The sequence below is a fragment of the Acipenser ruthenus genome, chromosome 4 (genome assembly GCF_902713425.1).
Source record: "Acipenser ruthenus chromosome 4, fAciRut3.2 maternal haplotype, whole genome shotgun sequence".
In the NCBI taxonomy this organism is placed as follows: Eukaryota; Metazoa; Chordata; class Actinopteri; order Acipenseriformes; family Acipenseridae; genus Acipenser; species Acipenser ruthenus.
The window spans coordinates 9,490,282-9,509,004 of record NC_081192.1 but is presented as its reverse complement, the minus strand read 5'-3'; the positions used below and the strand labels follow the sequence as shown (position 1 = coordinate 9,509,004).

At 39.8% G+C, this 18,723-nt stretch overlaps 1 protein-coding gene across 2 annotated transcripts in view; it reads left to right on the top strand.

Moving 5' to 3' along the window:
- The first annotated feature begins 16,029 nt into the window (after positions 1-16,029).
- LOC117400232 (aryl hydrocarbon receptor-like) overlaps positions 16,030-18,723 on the top strand; it is a 109,462-nt gene continuing 106,768 nt past the window's right edge. For both annotated transcript variants that reach the window (XM_033999848.3, XM_033999847.3), the window contains exon 1: positions 16,030-16,605. In XM_033999848.3, the coding sequence (XP_033855739.3) occupies positions 16,529-16,605 (77 nt within the window). In that variant the 5' untranslated portion in view covers positions 16,030-16,528. The remainder of the gene's footprint in view (positions 16,606-18,723) is intronic.

Here is an 18,723-nt window from a genome sequence, read left to right as displayed (position 1 = left end):
ATATGATGTTCTCCCATCACCACAGAACCTAAACCTCTGGGTAGGAGAGGATCCCTCATGTCCTTTGTGTTCATCACCTGCAACATTAAGGCACATTTTGACAGGATGTAAGGTGGCTCTTAGCCAAGGACGGTTTACTTGGCGCCATGACCAGGTGCTGCGATGTTTGGCCTTAGCATTGGAAGACAAGCGTAACATGACCAATAAGTTGCCACCTGTTCCATCAAAACATTACACACAAAAGACAACATTCCTCCGCCCAGGAGAGCAACCACCAAGAAAAGGTGTTAAAACCAATCCTCGCCCAGGACAACTGGAAGCTGCTAGAGACTGGAAAATACTGGCAGATGTTGGTCAACGGCTTATTTTTCCATCTGAGATTGCCACCACTAACCTTCGACCAGATATTGTCTTGTGGTCTGGATCAGCACGCCTTGTTCACCTGGTAGAATTAACAGTGCCATGGGAGGATGCTGTAGATGAGGCGTGGGGGGGACGGAGGGGAGTGATGCTGGGACGCCAGAATCACCGTCGAGCCCTCTTGAGGTGTCGTGGGCTAGTCGTCGAAACACCGAGGATGGAAGGTGCCCACTTGAAGACCCCAGAGATGTACCCTACTTAGCTCAATCCAGATGGTTGTCATGCTGATGCGCTGGGGAGACCGCACTATGGTTGATCCCCGGGGCCAGCATCACAGCCGTTGTGTGTGCTGATGCGCTAGGGAGGCAATAAGCTGATCCCTGGAGCCAGCATTACACTTCAGCCATCAACACCAGACAGAAGGATACTACATCATCATATGGAAGGAAGTGCAAATGGATGGAGACATAGATGGATCACATTAGTTTACTGTAAAGCTACGTCTTAGTTGGTGCTTATCTTGGCAAGAGCCGAATTCAAATCAGCATGAAGTTTTAACATCTCCTCTCGTGTAATGGAAATCATTACATTTAAAATAAAAGGCCCACTAATTTTTTTTTTTGTTTTACATATTAACTTTGATCAGAAATATTTTTAACAGTGTGGATGGGCCTCAGCAATAAGGCATAATTAGGTTTCCAGGACTTTCCGCCAGCTTTCTTAAGCCTGTTGTTCGGCTCCAGGTTGAAGCATATGCTGTAAATGTCATTAGATACTATTGTGTTTAATTAAACCTGTTTCTGCTCCGTCTATTTTAGCCTGAATAATGCTTTTAAAATGTATACTAAACTACACGAGACAACTAGGAAAAACATCTGCCTGTTATTAAACCAGAACGTTTCTTTAGTTTTATTCAGATGTTTTGATGATTTGTTGTTTAAAGCAATGGTAGACATTAAGAATAAATGCAGACTTGAAGTCAGTTTTTGTTACACATAATCTGTTCACTGGCTTATATAACCCTTCAGGCATATCAAACATAGTTAAATGAAACGGATAAAGCAGGGCAAGAAAAGTCTCTGATTAAATTAAATCAACCATTTTAATCCTATTATATTTAACTTTTTATTCCAAACTGTAGATCTGTGGGTGCGCTCTTGGAAGGGATAGGCCATTAAACCACACTTACAGGATAAAAAAAATATTAAATAGTGTTTTTTTTTTTTTTTTGTCATTGATTTATTTTGCTTAGGCCTTGATCCTTTAATTATTTTAAATGTAAAGTTTATGAAAATACCAAGTACCAAGGCACCTTTTAAATCTAGTCTATAAATCCAAGTTTTGTAGGCTACAGTATAGCCTATACACATAGTATGTGGTTTGAATCCTACCTCAGAGCAAATTTGAAATTGAACACTCAGGAATGGGTTTATAAAAGTGTTTTTTTTTTTTTTTTTTTTACCACTGTATCACCTTGTCTTTTAAAAACACACACAATATTAACAAATGCATTGCAATAGCCAACCTCATACAAGTCTGCTTTGGAGGAAGACTGCAGGTGAGATATCTTCATTCGTCTGTGTGGGATTTTATTCAATAGATTGCAGATATACAGCAGGCATTGGCAGATTACAAAGAAAACGGATCGTTATCCAGGGCGACTGTCAATTGTTACAAGATATCACATTATTTTTACAGTACATTCAATTACATTATTTTTTACACATTACTTTTACATACCCATTTATACAGTTGGGTAAAGTACCTTACTCAAGGGTACAGCAGCAGTGCCCCCCACCTGGGATTGAACCCATGACCCTCTGGTCAAGAGTCCAGAGCTCTAACCACTACTCCACACTGCCTGCATTTTTAATTAATCAAATCAGACATTTTAAAATGCCCACAGTCTTTAAATATAATGTAGAGTTAAAGCTGTGAATAGAACCCATTGTTTGGAATTCTTTTTATTGCCAGAACCCTTAGAAAAGTGAGACAGCAGGAATACATTATTTTAATTAAATTCACTGTTTAACAAGAACATGATGCAATAATGTATAACTGTATTAGCAAACAGGCTATGACTTACGTGGTTTGTTCAGATGTTAATGACCATTTGCTCTGACCCAGTTGTATTTAATAAAATATCTAACAATCTTCCTTGGTAGATGACTGTGATATGATACAATGCAGTCACATTTGGGGTATTATAAATCTTTTTAATGTCCAAAGTTTGAGATCTGTTTTTTAAATATACCATTAGCCTGTCCAATGACTTGGTCTTATGAGTCAATGTGATTCAATAGTCCTCACACAAAGGGAATTCATTATAGATACTTATGGTTCCAATTTTGCATTAATCTTTACGAGCTTTAGGTACAGTGATGCATGAGTCATGGGAAAATTGCTCATTATTTGCTTTAAGTGGGTTGGTTTCTTGCAATTATTCCAGATAAAACATTTCCTGCAACAGTATAGAAACTAATGACTGGCTGTTCTGTGCACTGACAAAGGTTTGGAATTCACTGGATACACTGTACAGCAATAGTTTTCTTCTGTAGACTTCCCAACAGCTTGGCTGTTTTGTGCTTATGTCATTGTATTTAGGGCATACATGAGGTGAAATGTTTAAAATCAATTTGATGTAAATATTGTTACATAAGCTGTGAGTAATTAACCTCCACATTTAAAACGTTCCTTGAATGCCACAGATAAAACATTACTTAAGTCTGATGTGTCATCTCTAATTTTCTTGATCTTAGTTTCTCCAACCAATGCACAAATAGAATTGGAATTTATTTGATCATTTCCCTCAAGGAGCACTAGGATCCTCACTGGTTCATTCAGTAAAAGCACTGTCGTTTATACCTCTTTTCCACTGTACAACCTCATGTGCGGTTAAGGAGAGCCCGGGCTGTTTTTCCACTACAGAGCTGAGCCGTGCTACTGATATCTCATGCAATGAAAGACAGTTGTTATTAATCATTAGCTGTTATTACACATAATTAACTCAATTTGCCAAAAGATGCACAAACAAATGGTGTTCAAAAATGAATAGACCAACGGTACAGCTGTATCTTGTATCGTTATATTTTGTAAATATATTTAGGAATTTCTTTAAAAGTTCTGATGCCACCTTTGAATGTAAACATCAATCTCTCTTTCCTACTTTCACCTGAAGAAGAGACCTTTGAGGTCTTGAAAGCTTGTGATTAATTATTGTTTAGTTAGTCCAATAAAAAGTATCACATCTCCTTCTCTTTGTCTATAAAGTTCAATTAGTTCTGTTGAAGGGGAAAAAAGAAGGTTTTAAAAACATGATTTGCCAAAGATATCCAGTTTAAGGATGTTCAGTTGTTGTATCTAAAGTTGTTTTTTTGTTTGGGTGCTTAAACAAAGAATCTGCGCGAGTGCAACAAGAGCCATAGCTGTATTGTAGCGATCTCGGTTAATGCAAACAGGCATATCACACAGGGCGAGGCAATCCACACACAGGCGGAGGGCGGGCGCGAACCTGGGACATCTTGCACTAAAACAGCGCCAATACCGCTGTACAAAGGAGCTGGCTCTATGTTTTAGTGTGAGAGAGCCCGGGTTGGCGCCTGCCCTTCGCCTGTGTGTGGATTGCCTCGCCCTGTGTGATATGCCTGCCTGCATTAACCGAGATTGCTGCAATATACTCGTGCAAATTCTTTTTGAGGATTCTTTTTGCAGATACGCCTGCCTGCGTTAACCTATTTCGCTACAGAATTTTTGTAAATAACTTTAGAATTGTTTTATTTTCCTCATTTCCTCATTTTTTTCCTTTATATTAACATTATAAAGGTCAAGGATGAGAAATTTGGTAGACTTTTGTGTTTATGAATGTGTGACTTAAGTGTATCGTACCCACGTTTTATGTCTATTTGCTTCAAATCGTCAGAAATTCAGGCATAAACTTTCTTATTTCTGACGCACGACTCCAGATATTCCTGAACACTTCTATCTGTCCACAGAGAAACTAGAGCCTGCACTTCCTCAGCATCCCAAGGCTGTACTTTTCTCTTATCACGCTCGCTGTCCGGCATGTTGTTTGTTGTTTGTCTTTGTGGAATGTGCAGACTGATGCAATGTAATGATGAAAATCCTTACCCCCGCCCCTGGCTCTGCTTGGCTCACAGCCGGATTAAGATGTCTTGTGAGGCTGGAGTTTCATGATTTGGTTCTCGCTCAACTCAACAAATAGCCAGTGGAGAATCACCCGTACCCATACCATACCAAGCCTTCATGGGTCAGATGTGCAAGTGGAGAAAGGGTAAAAGAGTGCAAGGTGAAACGATCTTTGCTGGGGACCTGTAGGGTTTAGACGCTGGTTCTTTTAGCCTTGTTTGATTTTTGGGGTAAACAAGCATCATTTTGACCCTGGCTCTTTTGGCTTACTCTTTAGGTGGGTAAGAAGACTGAGCAGTAATACCACCCAAAGAGAATGCTTGTTACTGTTTTTTGGGATGTATACACAACCCTCTGCCATTGAGGATGGGTGGCTTGTGTTTGTGCTATTTGTGCTGTCAAAGTAATAGTAATGGCATAGATACACAATTTGCCATATATATATATATACAGACGTGCTCAAATTTGTTGGTACCCCTCCACAGAAAACAAAGAATGCACAATTTTCTTAGAAATAACTTGAAACTGACAAAAGTAATTGGCATCCACCATTGTTTATTCCATATTTAATAGAAATCAGACTTTGCTTTTGATTTTTTATTCAACATAATATTGTAAATAAGAAAACAAATGAAAATGGCATGGACAAAAATGATGGGACCGCTAACCTAATATTTTGTTGCACAACCTTTAGAGGCAATCACTGCAATCAAACGTTTTCTGTAGCTCTCAATGAGACTTCTGCACCTGTTAACAGGTAGTTTGGCCCACTCTTCCTGAGCAAACTGCTCCAGTTGTCTCAGGTTTGATGGGTGCCTTCTCCAGACTGCAAGTTTCAGCTCTTTCCATAGATGTTCGATAGGATTCAGATCAGGACTCACAGAAGGCCACTTCAGAATAGTCCAATGTTTTGTTCTTATCCATTCTTGGGTGCTTTTAGCTGTGTGTTTTGGGTCATTATCCTGTTGGAGGACCCATGACCTGCGACTGAGACAGAGCTTTCTGACACTGGGCAGTATGTTTCGCTCCAGAATACTTCAAGGCACCCTGTGCCAGGCGCAGCAAAACAGCCCCAAAACATAACCGAGCCTCCTCCATGTTTCATTGTAGGTATGGTGTTCTTTTCTTTGAAAGCTTCATTTTTTCGTCTGTGAACATAGAGCTGATGTGACTTGCCAAAAAGCTCCAGTTTTGACTCATGTGTCCAAAGGACATTCTCCCAGACGGATTGTGGCTTGTCAATATGCATTTTAGCAAATTCCAATCTGGCTTTTTTATGTTTTTCTTTCAAAAGTGGAGTCCTCCTGGGTCTTCTTCCATGGAGCCCACTTTCGCTCAAAAAGCGACGGATGGTGCGATCAGAAACTGACGTACCTTCACCTTGGAGTTCAGCTTGTATCTCTTTGGCAGTTATCCTTGGTTCTTTTTCTACCATTCGCACTATCCTTCTGTTCAATCTGGGGTCGATTTTCCTCTTGCGGCTGGGTCCAGGGAAGTTGGCTACAGTTCCATGGACATTAAACTTCTTAATAATATTTTGCAACTGTTGTCACAGGAACATCAAGCTGCTTGGAGATGGTCTTGTAGCCTTTACCTTTACCATGCTTGTGTATTATTTTCTTTCTGATCTCCTCAGACAACTCTCTCCTTTGCTTTCTCTGGTCCATGTTCAGTGTGGTGCACACAATGATACCAAACAGCACAGTGACTACTTTTCTCCATTTAAATAGGCTGAATGACTGATTACAAGATTGGAGACATGTGTGATACTAATTAAAGAAACTAATGAGTTTGAAATATCACTATAATCCAATTATTTATTATCTTTTCTAAGGGGTACCAACAAATGTGTCCAGGCCATTGTAGAATATCTTTGTAGAATAAGCAATTCATCTCTTTTCACAGCTTCTTTGCTTTATTCTATGACATACCAAAGGCATGCAAGTATACATGATAAAATAGCTTTTAATTTCATCACTTTTCAGGAGGAATGAAGCATTATTTCAATGAGCTGTAAGGGTACCAACAAATTTGAGCACGTCTGTGTATATATATATATATATATATATATATATATATATATATATATATATATATATATATATATAGAGTACTGTGCAAAAGTTTTAGGCAGGTGTGAAAAAATGCTGTAAAGTAAGAATGCTTTCAAAAATAGACATGTTAATAGTTTATATTTATCAATTAACAAAATGCAAAGTGAGTGAACAGAAGAATCTACATCAAATCAATATTTGGTGTGACCACCCTTTGCCTTCAAAACAGCATCAATTCTTCTAGAGACACGTGCACACAGTTTTTGAAGGAACTCGGCAGGTAGGTTGGCCCAAACATCTTGGAGAACTAACCACAGTTCTTCTGTGGATTTAGGCAGCCTCAGTTGCTTCTCTCTCTTCATGTAATCCCAGACAGACTCGATGATGTTGAGATCAGGGCTCTGTGGGGGCCATACCATCACTTCCAGGACTCCTTGTTCTTCTTTACGCTGAAGATAGTTCTTAATGACTTTCGCTGTATGTTTGGGGTCGTTGTCATGCTGCAGAATAAATTTGGGGCCAATCAGATGCCTCCCTGATGGCATTGCATGATGGATAAGTATCTGCCTGTACTTCTCAGCATTGAGGAGACCATTAATTCTGACCAAATCCCCAACTCCATTTGCAGAAATGCAGCCCCAAACTTGCAAGGAACCTCCACCATGCTTCACTGTTGCCTGCAGACACTCATTTGTGTACCGCTCTCCAGCCCTTGGGCGAACAAACTACTTTCTGCTACAGCCAAATATTTCAAATTTTAACTCATCAGTCCAGAGCACCTGCTGCCATTTTTCTGCACCCCAGTTCCTGTGTTTTTGTGCATAGTTGAGTCGCTTGGCCTTGTTTCCACGTCGGAGGTATGACTTTTTGGCCGCAAGTCTTCCATGAAGGCCACTTCTGACCAGACTTCTCCGGACAGTAGATGGGTGTACCAGGGTCCCACTGTTTTCTGCCAATTCTGAGCTGATGGCACTGCTAGACATCTTCCGATTGCGAAGGGAAGTAAGCATGATGTGTCTTTCATCTGCTGCAGTAAGTTTCCTTGGCCGACCACTGCGTCTACGGTCCTCAACATTGCCCGTTTCTTTGTGCTTCTTCAAAAGAGCTTGGACAGCACATCTGGAAACCCCTGTCTGCCTTGAAATTTCTGCCTGGGAGAGACCTTGCTGATGCAGTATAACTACCTTGTGTCTTGTTGCTGTGCTCAGTCTTGCCATGGTGTATGACTTTTGACAGTAAACGGTCTTCAGCAACCTCACCTTGTTAGCTGAGTTTGGCTGTTCCTCACCCAGTTTTATTCCTCCTACACAGCTGTTTCTGTTTCAGTTAATGATTGTTTTTCAACCTACATATTGAATTGATGATCATTAGCACCTGTTTGGTATAATTGTTTAATCATACACCTGACTATAATCCCTGACTTTGTGCAAGTGTACCTAGAAGAATTGATGCTGTTTTGAAGGCAAAGGGCTCTAGGCCCAGCACAGGGAGGTCCAGGAAGACCGGCCGGGTGTCCTGGAGCAAGGGGTGAGGGACTGGACGCAGCGGTGCCGGACTGGACCGTAGGGGTGGTGGTCGGGGCTGTGGTGGATGTATGCTTTTCACCTCCCCCCTGGGCTCCGGAAGCGGCGGCTCCTCCCCTCTGGGCTCCGGAAGCGGCGGCTCCTCCCCTCTGGGCTCCGGAAGCGGCGGCTCCTCCCCTCTGGGCTCCGGAAGCGGCGGCTTCTCTCCTCTGGGCTCTGGAAGCGGCGATAGCAGCTCCTCCCTCTCTGGCTCGGGAGACTGTGGAGCTGCGCTAGCCTGCTCCCATTTCTGGAGCAACAGCTCCAACTCGGTTGGCTCCCGCTCCTGTCTGTTCGGCGGTGCCAACCCCATCTCGCTCATCTGTCTCTCCCATGTCGCTGTCTGCTCTATTTGCGCAACAGTATTGCGGTTGATTCTCGCAATTAACTCCTTGATACTCTCCATTTTTAGGGTCGTAGGGGGCACCCACACACTTCTGACACCATATGTAACAGCCCGGCACTCACTCGGGTTCGTTGCCCCTTTAAAAGTACGACCCAGGACACAAGAAATTGAGTTTTCAGCGCTGACGCGCTAATTTTTAATAAACACACCAAAAATAAAACAAACACAAATTAAACACCTAGCTCCTCTTGGAGCGCTTACTACACAAGTTTTTCCCTCACTAACTTGCAGGACGGCTAAGCCGTTTACCTGCTAACACAAACCAAAACCACACAGGTTTAACACAGCACTTACAATTACGACTGCTCGGCAGCAGAGCACCTCTCTTCTGCTTCCTTCTACTCAGCAGCCACGTACAGCCAAGCTGCACGTCTTAAATACCCCGCGCCTGGCATTAATTTACAATAAAGCTCAGTTGCGGGTGATAATTAATCAATAAACAATTAAACAAAATAATAAAACAATTAAACAAAATGTGCATTCCGCACATGTTTCTCTCGCAGGGAGGTTTTAACCCCCTCCCTGCTGTTTCTCATAACCCGCTATTTCACAATATATATATATATATATATATATATACAGTATATAGTAAGACAGCAGGGAGGGGGTTAAATCCTCCCTGCAGAAAACATGTGCATAGGCACATTTGTTTACTTTAGTTGTTTATTGTTTGATTAAAATTGTTAATTGTTTTACTGTTTAATTACTCCCTGCACCTGGTGATTATTATTAAATTAGAGCCAGGTGCAGGGTATAAAAGAGAAGCAGTTAGTTTACTCAGGGCTGCTGAGAAGGAGGAGTGCTCTGCTTCCGAGCAGTCGAGAGGAAAGAGTGTGCAGTTTAAACCTGTGTGGTTTGGGTGAAGCTTTTTGGTGTTACAGGTAAACGGCCTAGCTATCCTGTGTTAGTTAGGTTCCTGTGTGTCTAGTTAGTGCTTGTATAGAGCTAGGTGTTTATTTTTGTTTTGTTTTGTTTATTGTGTGTGTTAAATTAAAAAAATAGCGCAACCGAGCTTGCTTGAAAATCTATTTCTGGTGTCCTGGGTCTATTCTTAAAGGGGCAACGAACGACCGTGAATGTCGGCCGGTTCACAATATATGTAATGAATGCCGAAATTGGGCAGTTGCCGTAATGCCTGGGCAGTTGGCAAAGTGCCCAGCTGTAGCGGGCTGATGGCGAAGAAAGACTTTTAACTTGCTGTAATGCCCGGGCAGTTGGCGAAGTGCCCAGCTGCGGCGGGCAGATGCTGAATTAGCTTCGAATTGTATGTCATTTTGACATCTGCCCTGGCTGGTCAACTGCCCACAGCCACCCGGGCGAAGAAAGATTTTTTAACAGATACAGTATAATACAAATAGAGATTGAATTATCTTTGTTGCCTTTAAGCACAAAAGCGCACTGCCACCAGGCCACCCGTTGCAATGTTTATTTAAATAACTTAAATACTTTCTGACAATGCTATAGCAACGGAACTAAACAAAACATCAATGTTTATTTTCGTCATGGGTTAGATATAGAGGTTAGAGTGGGTGTGTGTGTGTGTGCAACAATGTTTTATTTTATTCTTACTGCAGTAATACAATACACATTTCTGAGCAGAGTTGCGTTGTTTGAATGAGAGATCATTCAGTATCAGCAAGAGACTTAATAGTCACAGTTAAGTTTAAATGTGTAAAAGCCACCCAGTTAAATACAGTTACCTGAAACTCAGGAGAAATGCAGTGCCAAAACTAATTATCATAGCAATATTAATTAATCAACAGCATAAAGTTTGTATTTTTCTTATTTAGAAATATGAATGACAATTTGACTCAGAAGAAAACGTTTTCTTATAAAAAGTTTAGTTTTCATTCTGTAGTTAATATTTTGTACACATTCAAATAATATTGTTTCATGTCTAACATTAGTTGACATCAGATCTCAGACAATTAGACATTTGCCTCAGCATTTCATTAAAATAAATAGGACAGAAAGCCAGAGAGACGCACAAGGGAACAGACACAGACAATCTGCCTGTGATTAGCAGGCAGGTATATCAAGGGACAGATATGTTTGTTCAGGGCAGTCTGCAGTCTGTATGAAGGCAAGAGGCTGTCAGTGTGGAGAGATCTGTGTGATTCATAGAAAAAGGTAATGTATGCTTTTTAATTGGTAAATGGCTTAGCCGTCCAATTTTAGTTAGAAACATGAAGAAAAAGTTTAGTTTAGTACTCCATGTCGGAGTTAGCTTTTGTTTAGATTTTTCTTTTACATAATAAAATTGCATGAAAGTGCTTAAAAAGTCAATTTCTGTGTCTGTGTCTGCTTAAAAAGGGCAAAAGAACCTAAAAATAAGTGAAATCTTTCACTATATATATATATATATATATATATATATATATATATATATATACACACACACTGTATATATATATATATATATAATTCTAGAAATTTCTTGAAAACAAATAATTACAGGAAAAATCTTTGTAGCAAAACTTTTGCTTTTGTGGATGAGAAAATAAGTTAAATAAAATAGATGTCTACAATTATTTATTTCAGCAATTTCTTTGCTCCAAACTCCAAAAATGCTAATTAAAAAGTATTCATATCCTGACAAGGAACATTAAATTAATATCTAGTTGAGGCACCTTTAGCAATAATAACCTCTTTTAAACGATATTAGGATATTTCAATGAGCTTTTGACATGATTCTTAGTGATTTTTGACCATTCTTCAATGCAAAATTGTTCCAGTTCATTCCAATTCCGAGGACTTCTCTTGTGCACAGCCTTCTTCAACTCATACCAAAGAATATCAATCAGATTTAGATCAGGACTTTGACTAGGCCATTCCAGAACCTTGATTTTATTCTTCTTTAACCATTCTGAAGTAGATCTTGATGCGTGCTTTGGATCGTTGTTGTGTTGGAACGTCCAGTTGCACTTTAAACCAAATTTTGTAGGGGAGGGTTTCAGATGATTGGCCAATATCTTTTGGTATACCATGGAATCCATTTCACCATGTGTTGGAACTAAATTTCCTGTGCCATTAGAGGAAAAATAGCTCCATAGATGGATATTACCACCTTCATGCTTGACAGTAGGTATGGTGTTCTTTGTACGCCTCATCAGACTTTCTCCAAATGTAACAACTATCAGCGTGACCAAATAGCTTGATTTTTCTTTCATCACTCCACAAAACCTTTGACCAGAACTCATATCCATCATTCAAATGATGTTTTGCAAACTTTAAATGATTGTCCTTGTGACGTTTTCCTAAGAGTGGCTTTTTCCTTGGCCTGTGACCATTGAGACCTTTGCCATGCAATACTCGACCTATGGTTGAAATGGAAACCCCAGTCCCACTAGCAGCCAATTCACTTTGAATATCTTTGGTAGTCAATCTCGGATTGTTATTAACCTTCCTCACAATTTTTCTACTTGTTCTTGGTGAAAGAACCTTCTTTCTCCCAGACCGAGGGAGCGTTGTGACAGTACCATGAGTCTTGTACTTCTTTATAATAGAAACAATAGTTGAAATTGGGAAGCTTGGAAATCATCTTGTATCCTTCTCCAGCTTTATGACAATAAATCATTTTCTGCCTAAGGTCTTCAGATAGCTCTTTACCTTTTCCCATATTGACTTAGTGGTAATGACAGAAATCATCCTGTGCCTAACCCTTTTATACTATCTAAGAATGTTCACCTGCAATCCAACATTTTCTGGCTGCAGCATGAGAAATTCCAGCAAGAAATAACCTGGGCATCAGCAGAATGACTGTAGCTCATCGTCTGCATGAAAATCATTTGCATGCTTGGAGGTGGTTCACTGATAACATGTTGATAGCTGAGAGATGAAATCGGCATCTTCTGTGGGCCAGAGAACATTTGAGGTGGTGGCAGAGAGAGTGGTGGAGTGTTTTATTCACCGATGAATGACATTTTGCCCTTGACAGACCTGATGGAAGACAACGTGTGTGGAGACGTCGTGGTGAGCATTATGCTGACTGTTGCGTTGTTCAAGCCAACCGGTGGGGCAGTGGAAGTGTGATGTGGGGAAGAATCTCCTTTAACACAAGAACGAAGATTGAGGGCAACCTTACTGCTCAGCAATACATTGACAAAGTCCTTGAGGCAACAGTTTTTCCATTCCTGCAAGCCAATCTGGAAGTGTCGATTTTCCAGCAGGACAATGCAAGACCACACAGTGCTAGTATTACAATTGCACAACTTCAAGAAAACAATGTCGAGGTCTTGCCGTGGCCAGCTTTTTCTCCTGACCTGAGTTGAATAGAACATCTGTGGGACCAAATCTCCAGTGCCATCCACAGGAGACAACCATGACCAGCCAGCTTTCGCCAGCTGGCTGCAGCTGCACAGGAAGAGTGGCGGAACATCCCACAGCAGTCTATCCAGAGGTCGATCAGGTCTATGCGTCAACGCTGCCAGGATTGTGTTTATGCTCAGGGAGGTCATACCCGATACTAACTTTGTAATGTTTTCATTTTGACACTGTGTCACGTTTCATACTGAAAACTTATCATGATTCTTTGATCTGTATTTTTGTTCACATTTTCTGTGAATTTGTTTGATGTCTATGTTTAAAATATTTGATGAAATCCATTAGACCTGAGTGTTGCATTTCTTTTGTGCATCAGTGTTGGCCAGACACTTCATTCCCAGGGTTCAAAGGAAGTCGGACAACTAGAAAGGGAGCGGAACTCCGGTGCATTAAGTCATCAACCCGGAAGGGAAACAATGTGGCAGTCGCGGATTGCAGGGGCGGCTGCACTCATTTACCAAGAGTATAAAAAGGGGACAGAGAGACGCAATCTGTTACTTCGCTTTGGTTAAGAGATATAACCCAGAAGGACCGTGTAAAACCTGTGATAAATGTATTGTGAGTGTTTGTTTGTTTTCTCTATAATTGTTCTTGTTTGTTATTAGTAGACGGCTAACACGATCCGGAGCTGTCACCAAGGGCCAGCACAAACTCAGAACAGCACTGCACTTTTATCACATATAAACGTGTATCACCCACCACGAGCACTACAGCATGCACCCAGGACTGGTGATCGTGTTTGTACATTGTGGAAAGGATACGTGTGTTTATTATTTGGGACTGCATACTCGTGTTTATTTACCCCATGTGCTACACATTGTTGTGTATTACCAGGGATCTTTATTTGGTCACCAGACCTGGAATTATAAAATAAAAAGGAACTGCTCTCCAACTGAGTGACACTTTGGATTCTTTTGCACCCAAAAGAACCCGTCTTGTGTCTTTCTCCTGTTCATCCCCTTGGTTCACAGAGGAGCTACGTACAATGAAAACAGCAGGACATAACCTTGAGCGCTTGTGGATAAAGACTGGTCTCATTGTTTATCTGCAATCTTACAAGCAACATCAATGGGTCTATGGCACTGCCTTGGAATCAGCTCAGTCATTATACTACTCTGAGCTTATTGCAGGAGGTAGTGGTAATTCTAGGCTGCTATTTTTTTACAATCCAATGTATGTTAGAGCCAGCTTGTACAGTCCTTTTACTTTGTGGAAATTACTCATTTAGGTCTATCTGAGCTAGTTGCCAAAATGAATTCCTCCAGCTGCACTTTAGATCCTATTCCTACCTCATGTTTACCATCCTTGTGTCCATTTGTAATTAGTTTAATTAATGAATCACTGAGATCTGGTGTGGTCCCCTCATCTTACAAACTGGCTGCTGTTACTCCATTACCGAAAAAAAAGAAATCTACATTTTAATGTTTTATGTAATTACAGACCAATCTCAAACTGACCTTTTCTAGCAAAACTTTTAGAATGGGTGGTAGTGTCACAGCTTCAGTCCCACTTAGTGCTTAATCAGCTTTATGAACTTTTTCAGTCTGGTTTTAGATCTGCACATAGCACAGAAACTGCCTTAGTTAAGGTGTTATATGATTTATTGATGGCTCAGGTTCTCCATCTATTCTTGTTCTGTTGGACTTAAGTGCTGCCTTTGATACCATCACACATGACCCCATGACTGCCACCATCGTTCCCCTTCTGGGTCGATGAGTTAATTCACCGGAGTTCCGCCCCCTTTCTAGCTGGCTGACTTCCCTTGAACCCTGGGAAAGAACTGCCGGGCCAACCCATCCATGGTACTCTGTTCTCGCTACTTAGCGCCCTCACTGGTCGGGAGGGAGATTTACCACCAAGAATCACTGTATTTCTGTCACAGGCTCACATCAAGAATACTTGCAAAGTGTCCTTTTTACATTTGTGAAACATTACTTACCTGAGATCATCTTTATAATTGCCTGATGCAGAGAAGCTAATACATGCCTTCATCTCATCTAGATTGGACTATTGTAATTCTTTGCTTGCTGGAGTGTCTAAAAACTCAATTTAAAAGCTGCAATATGTACACAATAGTGCTGCACGGGTGCTAACAAAAACAAGAAAGCACAACCATATAGCACCAATCTTAGCCTCTCTTCACTGGTTACCGGTTAAATAAAGAAATAATTTTGTTGCTTACTTTCAAGTGTTTACATGGCTTGGGTCCAGCTTACTTTAAGGATATGCTTTGTCACTATGTGCCCCAGCGATCTGCCAGTAATGCCAAACTAATTGTGCCTAGGACACGGCTGCGCGCGATGGGTGATCCGGCCTTTTGTTCTGTGGCCCCTCGTCTCTGGAATGATTTGCCGAGACATTTGAAGGACTGTGAGGCTATTGTGTCTTTTAAATCTGGTCTAAAAACTAATTTTTATCTATTGGCTTTTTTGTAGTGTGTTGTTGTTTTAATATGTGTTAATTGTTTTTATTTTACCTGTCAAGTGCTTTGAGATAACTGTAATGAAAGGCGCTATACAAAATAAATGTGTTATTATTATTATTATTATTATTATTATTATTATTATTATTATTATTATTATTATTACTAGTTTGAACAGCTGTGTGTAAAGGATATTAGGAAACAATTACTTTTCTTCATTAAGTATTTCTAATGCTTGATGAGTATCCTGTTTAATCCTGATTCTCCGTAGATAGAGTCTCTCTCTGTCTCTCATTCACACACACACACACACACACACACACACACACACACACACACACACACACACACACATATATCTATTCTATTTTTTACTGTGGGAATATAGGAAATATAGGATTTTACAGTTCCTATGACTTGGGTATCTATATTTAGTAATTTGTCCTTTTAAAGTCTATCAATTGTTTAAATTAGGTAGGTATCACTTTAAATTAATACACCCCCCCCCCCCCCCCCCGACAGATTTAATGTAAAAACTGTTGAGGTTTAAATTCTTCAAATCTGGTACATCCCACTCTTTTAAAGTTCAAACATTTTGCATTCATTTCTGAAATCCCTCGACCTCGACATTTTCCACTGCCTGACCTTATCAAAATGGCATGCTTTAGAAACATTTTTCAGCTTCAGCTTCCCACGTTGAAGTTAGGGGAAACGTCAGAAAATATGTGACGTATATGTCTGGGCGTACGTACCTGGGACTGGCCCAAATGCAAGGCGAGTAAGCGACGTTGAGGGAGTGAAAGAGAGTGAGTTAGCTAATAGAATCGGCGAAGCAGCAAGTTTAAGGAGGAAGCAGGTCTGATACGGTGTCACGAGAGCAGCCAGGTCTACACTAAATACACGAACCAGAACACCCCCATATAAATACACCCACACTGCATAACTGCAGACTTTACTGGCTATACTGAAATGCAAGAGGATTGCAAAATCTGTTGAAGATTACGCTGGAATACCGTAGCATTCTGCAGATACATTATTCGGTTTTTTCAGTGTGTCCTTTGGATGACAGTTTTAATGAAATCGGTGGGGCTGGATGTTTTCGTCTAAATTTACTTCCCCTTTGTGACCGCTGTGTGAGCTTGCTTTTTTAATCTACTTCAAGGACATTTTGTGTCAGACGCGGGATTCTGGCTTTTTAAATATAAAGAGTCTTCATTTTTTTAAAGAAGTGAATTGCGTCGCTTATCGAGACGGGATGATGAACATTAGTAGTGGGAATACTGCCAACTGCATTTATGCAAGCCGCAAAAGGCGAAAGCCAGTGCAGAAAAGGTAAGGACTTTTAAAAAGTATTTTTAGTTTAATATTTGTGTGCAAATATATACTGTTTAGGTGTCAATGTTATTTAAACTGCTGAGATTGCTTTCGGTTTCCTCTGTCATTTTGTGCAATACTTTAATGTGGGCGAGTCTCTTACTTTGCGTTTATTATTGCTCCTTTCTATAATGTTATGGAGCGAAAGAGGGAACATGCTTTAAACGGAGACGTTCAAGGTCGTTTGTGAATGTGACGATAAAAAAAAGGCACAATCTATCACAAGTAGTGTGGTTTACAAAGTTTCAGTAACTTGTTACAATGCAGGAGTAAATGAGTAACGTTGTGTTGTAGATGGGTGTAGGAGGTATACAAGGGTTACATGTGCAGGTGAGGTATGCAGCTGAAGTTGCAGCAACAGATGATGTGTAAAGGTAGTGTGACGTGTGTGTCACCTGAACTGGTTCGCTGGGTCAAATAAGCGAAAGGGGAACATTGAGGACATGTATATCACCTGAGAATGCACAGCAAAGCACATTTCGTTTTTGTTAACGCCTTTGTAGTATTTTTTGTTGTTGTTGATTTTAATGCATCTATAAGATCATGCTTTGATTTTTAAAGCTTGTTACTTTGGATTTTGGAGGCAGTTTGTCATCAGTATGCTCTTGGTTTCCTTTGCTTTTTAGGCCACTTTCTGTGTTCTTTGTATTACAATATGTGATGTTTTCATTCTGCAAATTGCAGTCTACTGTGTACAGACCATTCTGCTGTACTCATAAAAACAAAATGGTATTTGGACATGTCTTGACTTACAGTTTTGTGATCTGATAAGCTGAAGACCTGAATTGCTCCACCATACACAGACTTGTTTACACTGCATTTCTATTGCATTTAGTTATGATAATGCCAGTTCTGATAATAAGTCAGACCTGATGGAGGCTAGCTGGGGATGCGATTAATATAGTTCAGAGAGCGACACTATTTAGATCTGTCATTGTAAATATAATTAAAATAGACCCAGTCTTGCAAAACAACATATCTATTTTTAAAAAGGATATCAATTGTAATATTCTTTCATAATGAGATGACAAATGTTCTAATTAGATCACTCTCAGACCAATGTCCTCTGTCCCCATTGCTGAACCATGTCCAGTCAACTGAAGCTTTGTTCAACAAGCCCTAAGAGGGTGAACTTTGTGCCATCACCAAATAGGGTATTTTGGTTAATTATTAGCAATGTATACCAATGTATTTAACTGAATAAGTTAAATCAGCGTTGATATCTTTTACAAGCTCTTGTGACTTTTTTTTAAAAAATTCAATGGAACATAAAAAGTGATTTGTGGTTAATGGTTTATTCATTTTGCTAAGAAAGATAAAGCAAGGATCATTCTTTCAAAGAAATGGCCAGTTGGTTATCAAACTGTATAAAGAACAAAATGAGATTCCATTTTGGTTTTAAAATGATGTCTTACACCTAATGCAGAATTTGGGGTATTTTCGGTGCTAACCTGATCGCCTTTATTTTTGTTTATTTTGTTTAGTTATTTTCGTTTTTTATAGATTTCTGTGTTATGTGATAGTCGATAAGTACATAAAACAGGGCAATTCTAAAAGCAAAAGGGTGGATAATTGTAAAAGAAAAAAAATATTCAAAGGTTGCTTTCTTCAAGAAAATGCAGTTTTTTTTCTTGTAGCCTCGAGGTATTAAGGTGTGCTAAGTTCTGTTAGCTATTGTTGGAGTTGCACTGAGGCATGGTAACTTGCGGCATGTGGTGTGTTTGTTTTTTTGTGGTAAATTGCTAGGATTGCTTTTCTTAATTACTATAGCAGGGACTTATTGAGTGTTTGCTTTTTAACAGCTGTTTAGTTGTCAGATTTGTAACTGAAGACATTTGTTTCAAGTACTATTATAGCGTTGTCTTCAGTATTCTAGTTTTCAAAGATCGTTGAAAGAAAAACAACACTACAAAATATTAATTTAAAATAGTGTGTGTGATTATTGAATTTAGGAAAATTAAGTAAATAAATAATTGGTCTTTTGTATATTTTATATACTGTAAGTGTAATGACTTTTTCAAAACTCATTAAAAATGGTTAAATATTTTCATATAAATATTTCAACTTGGCATGGTT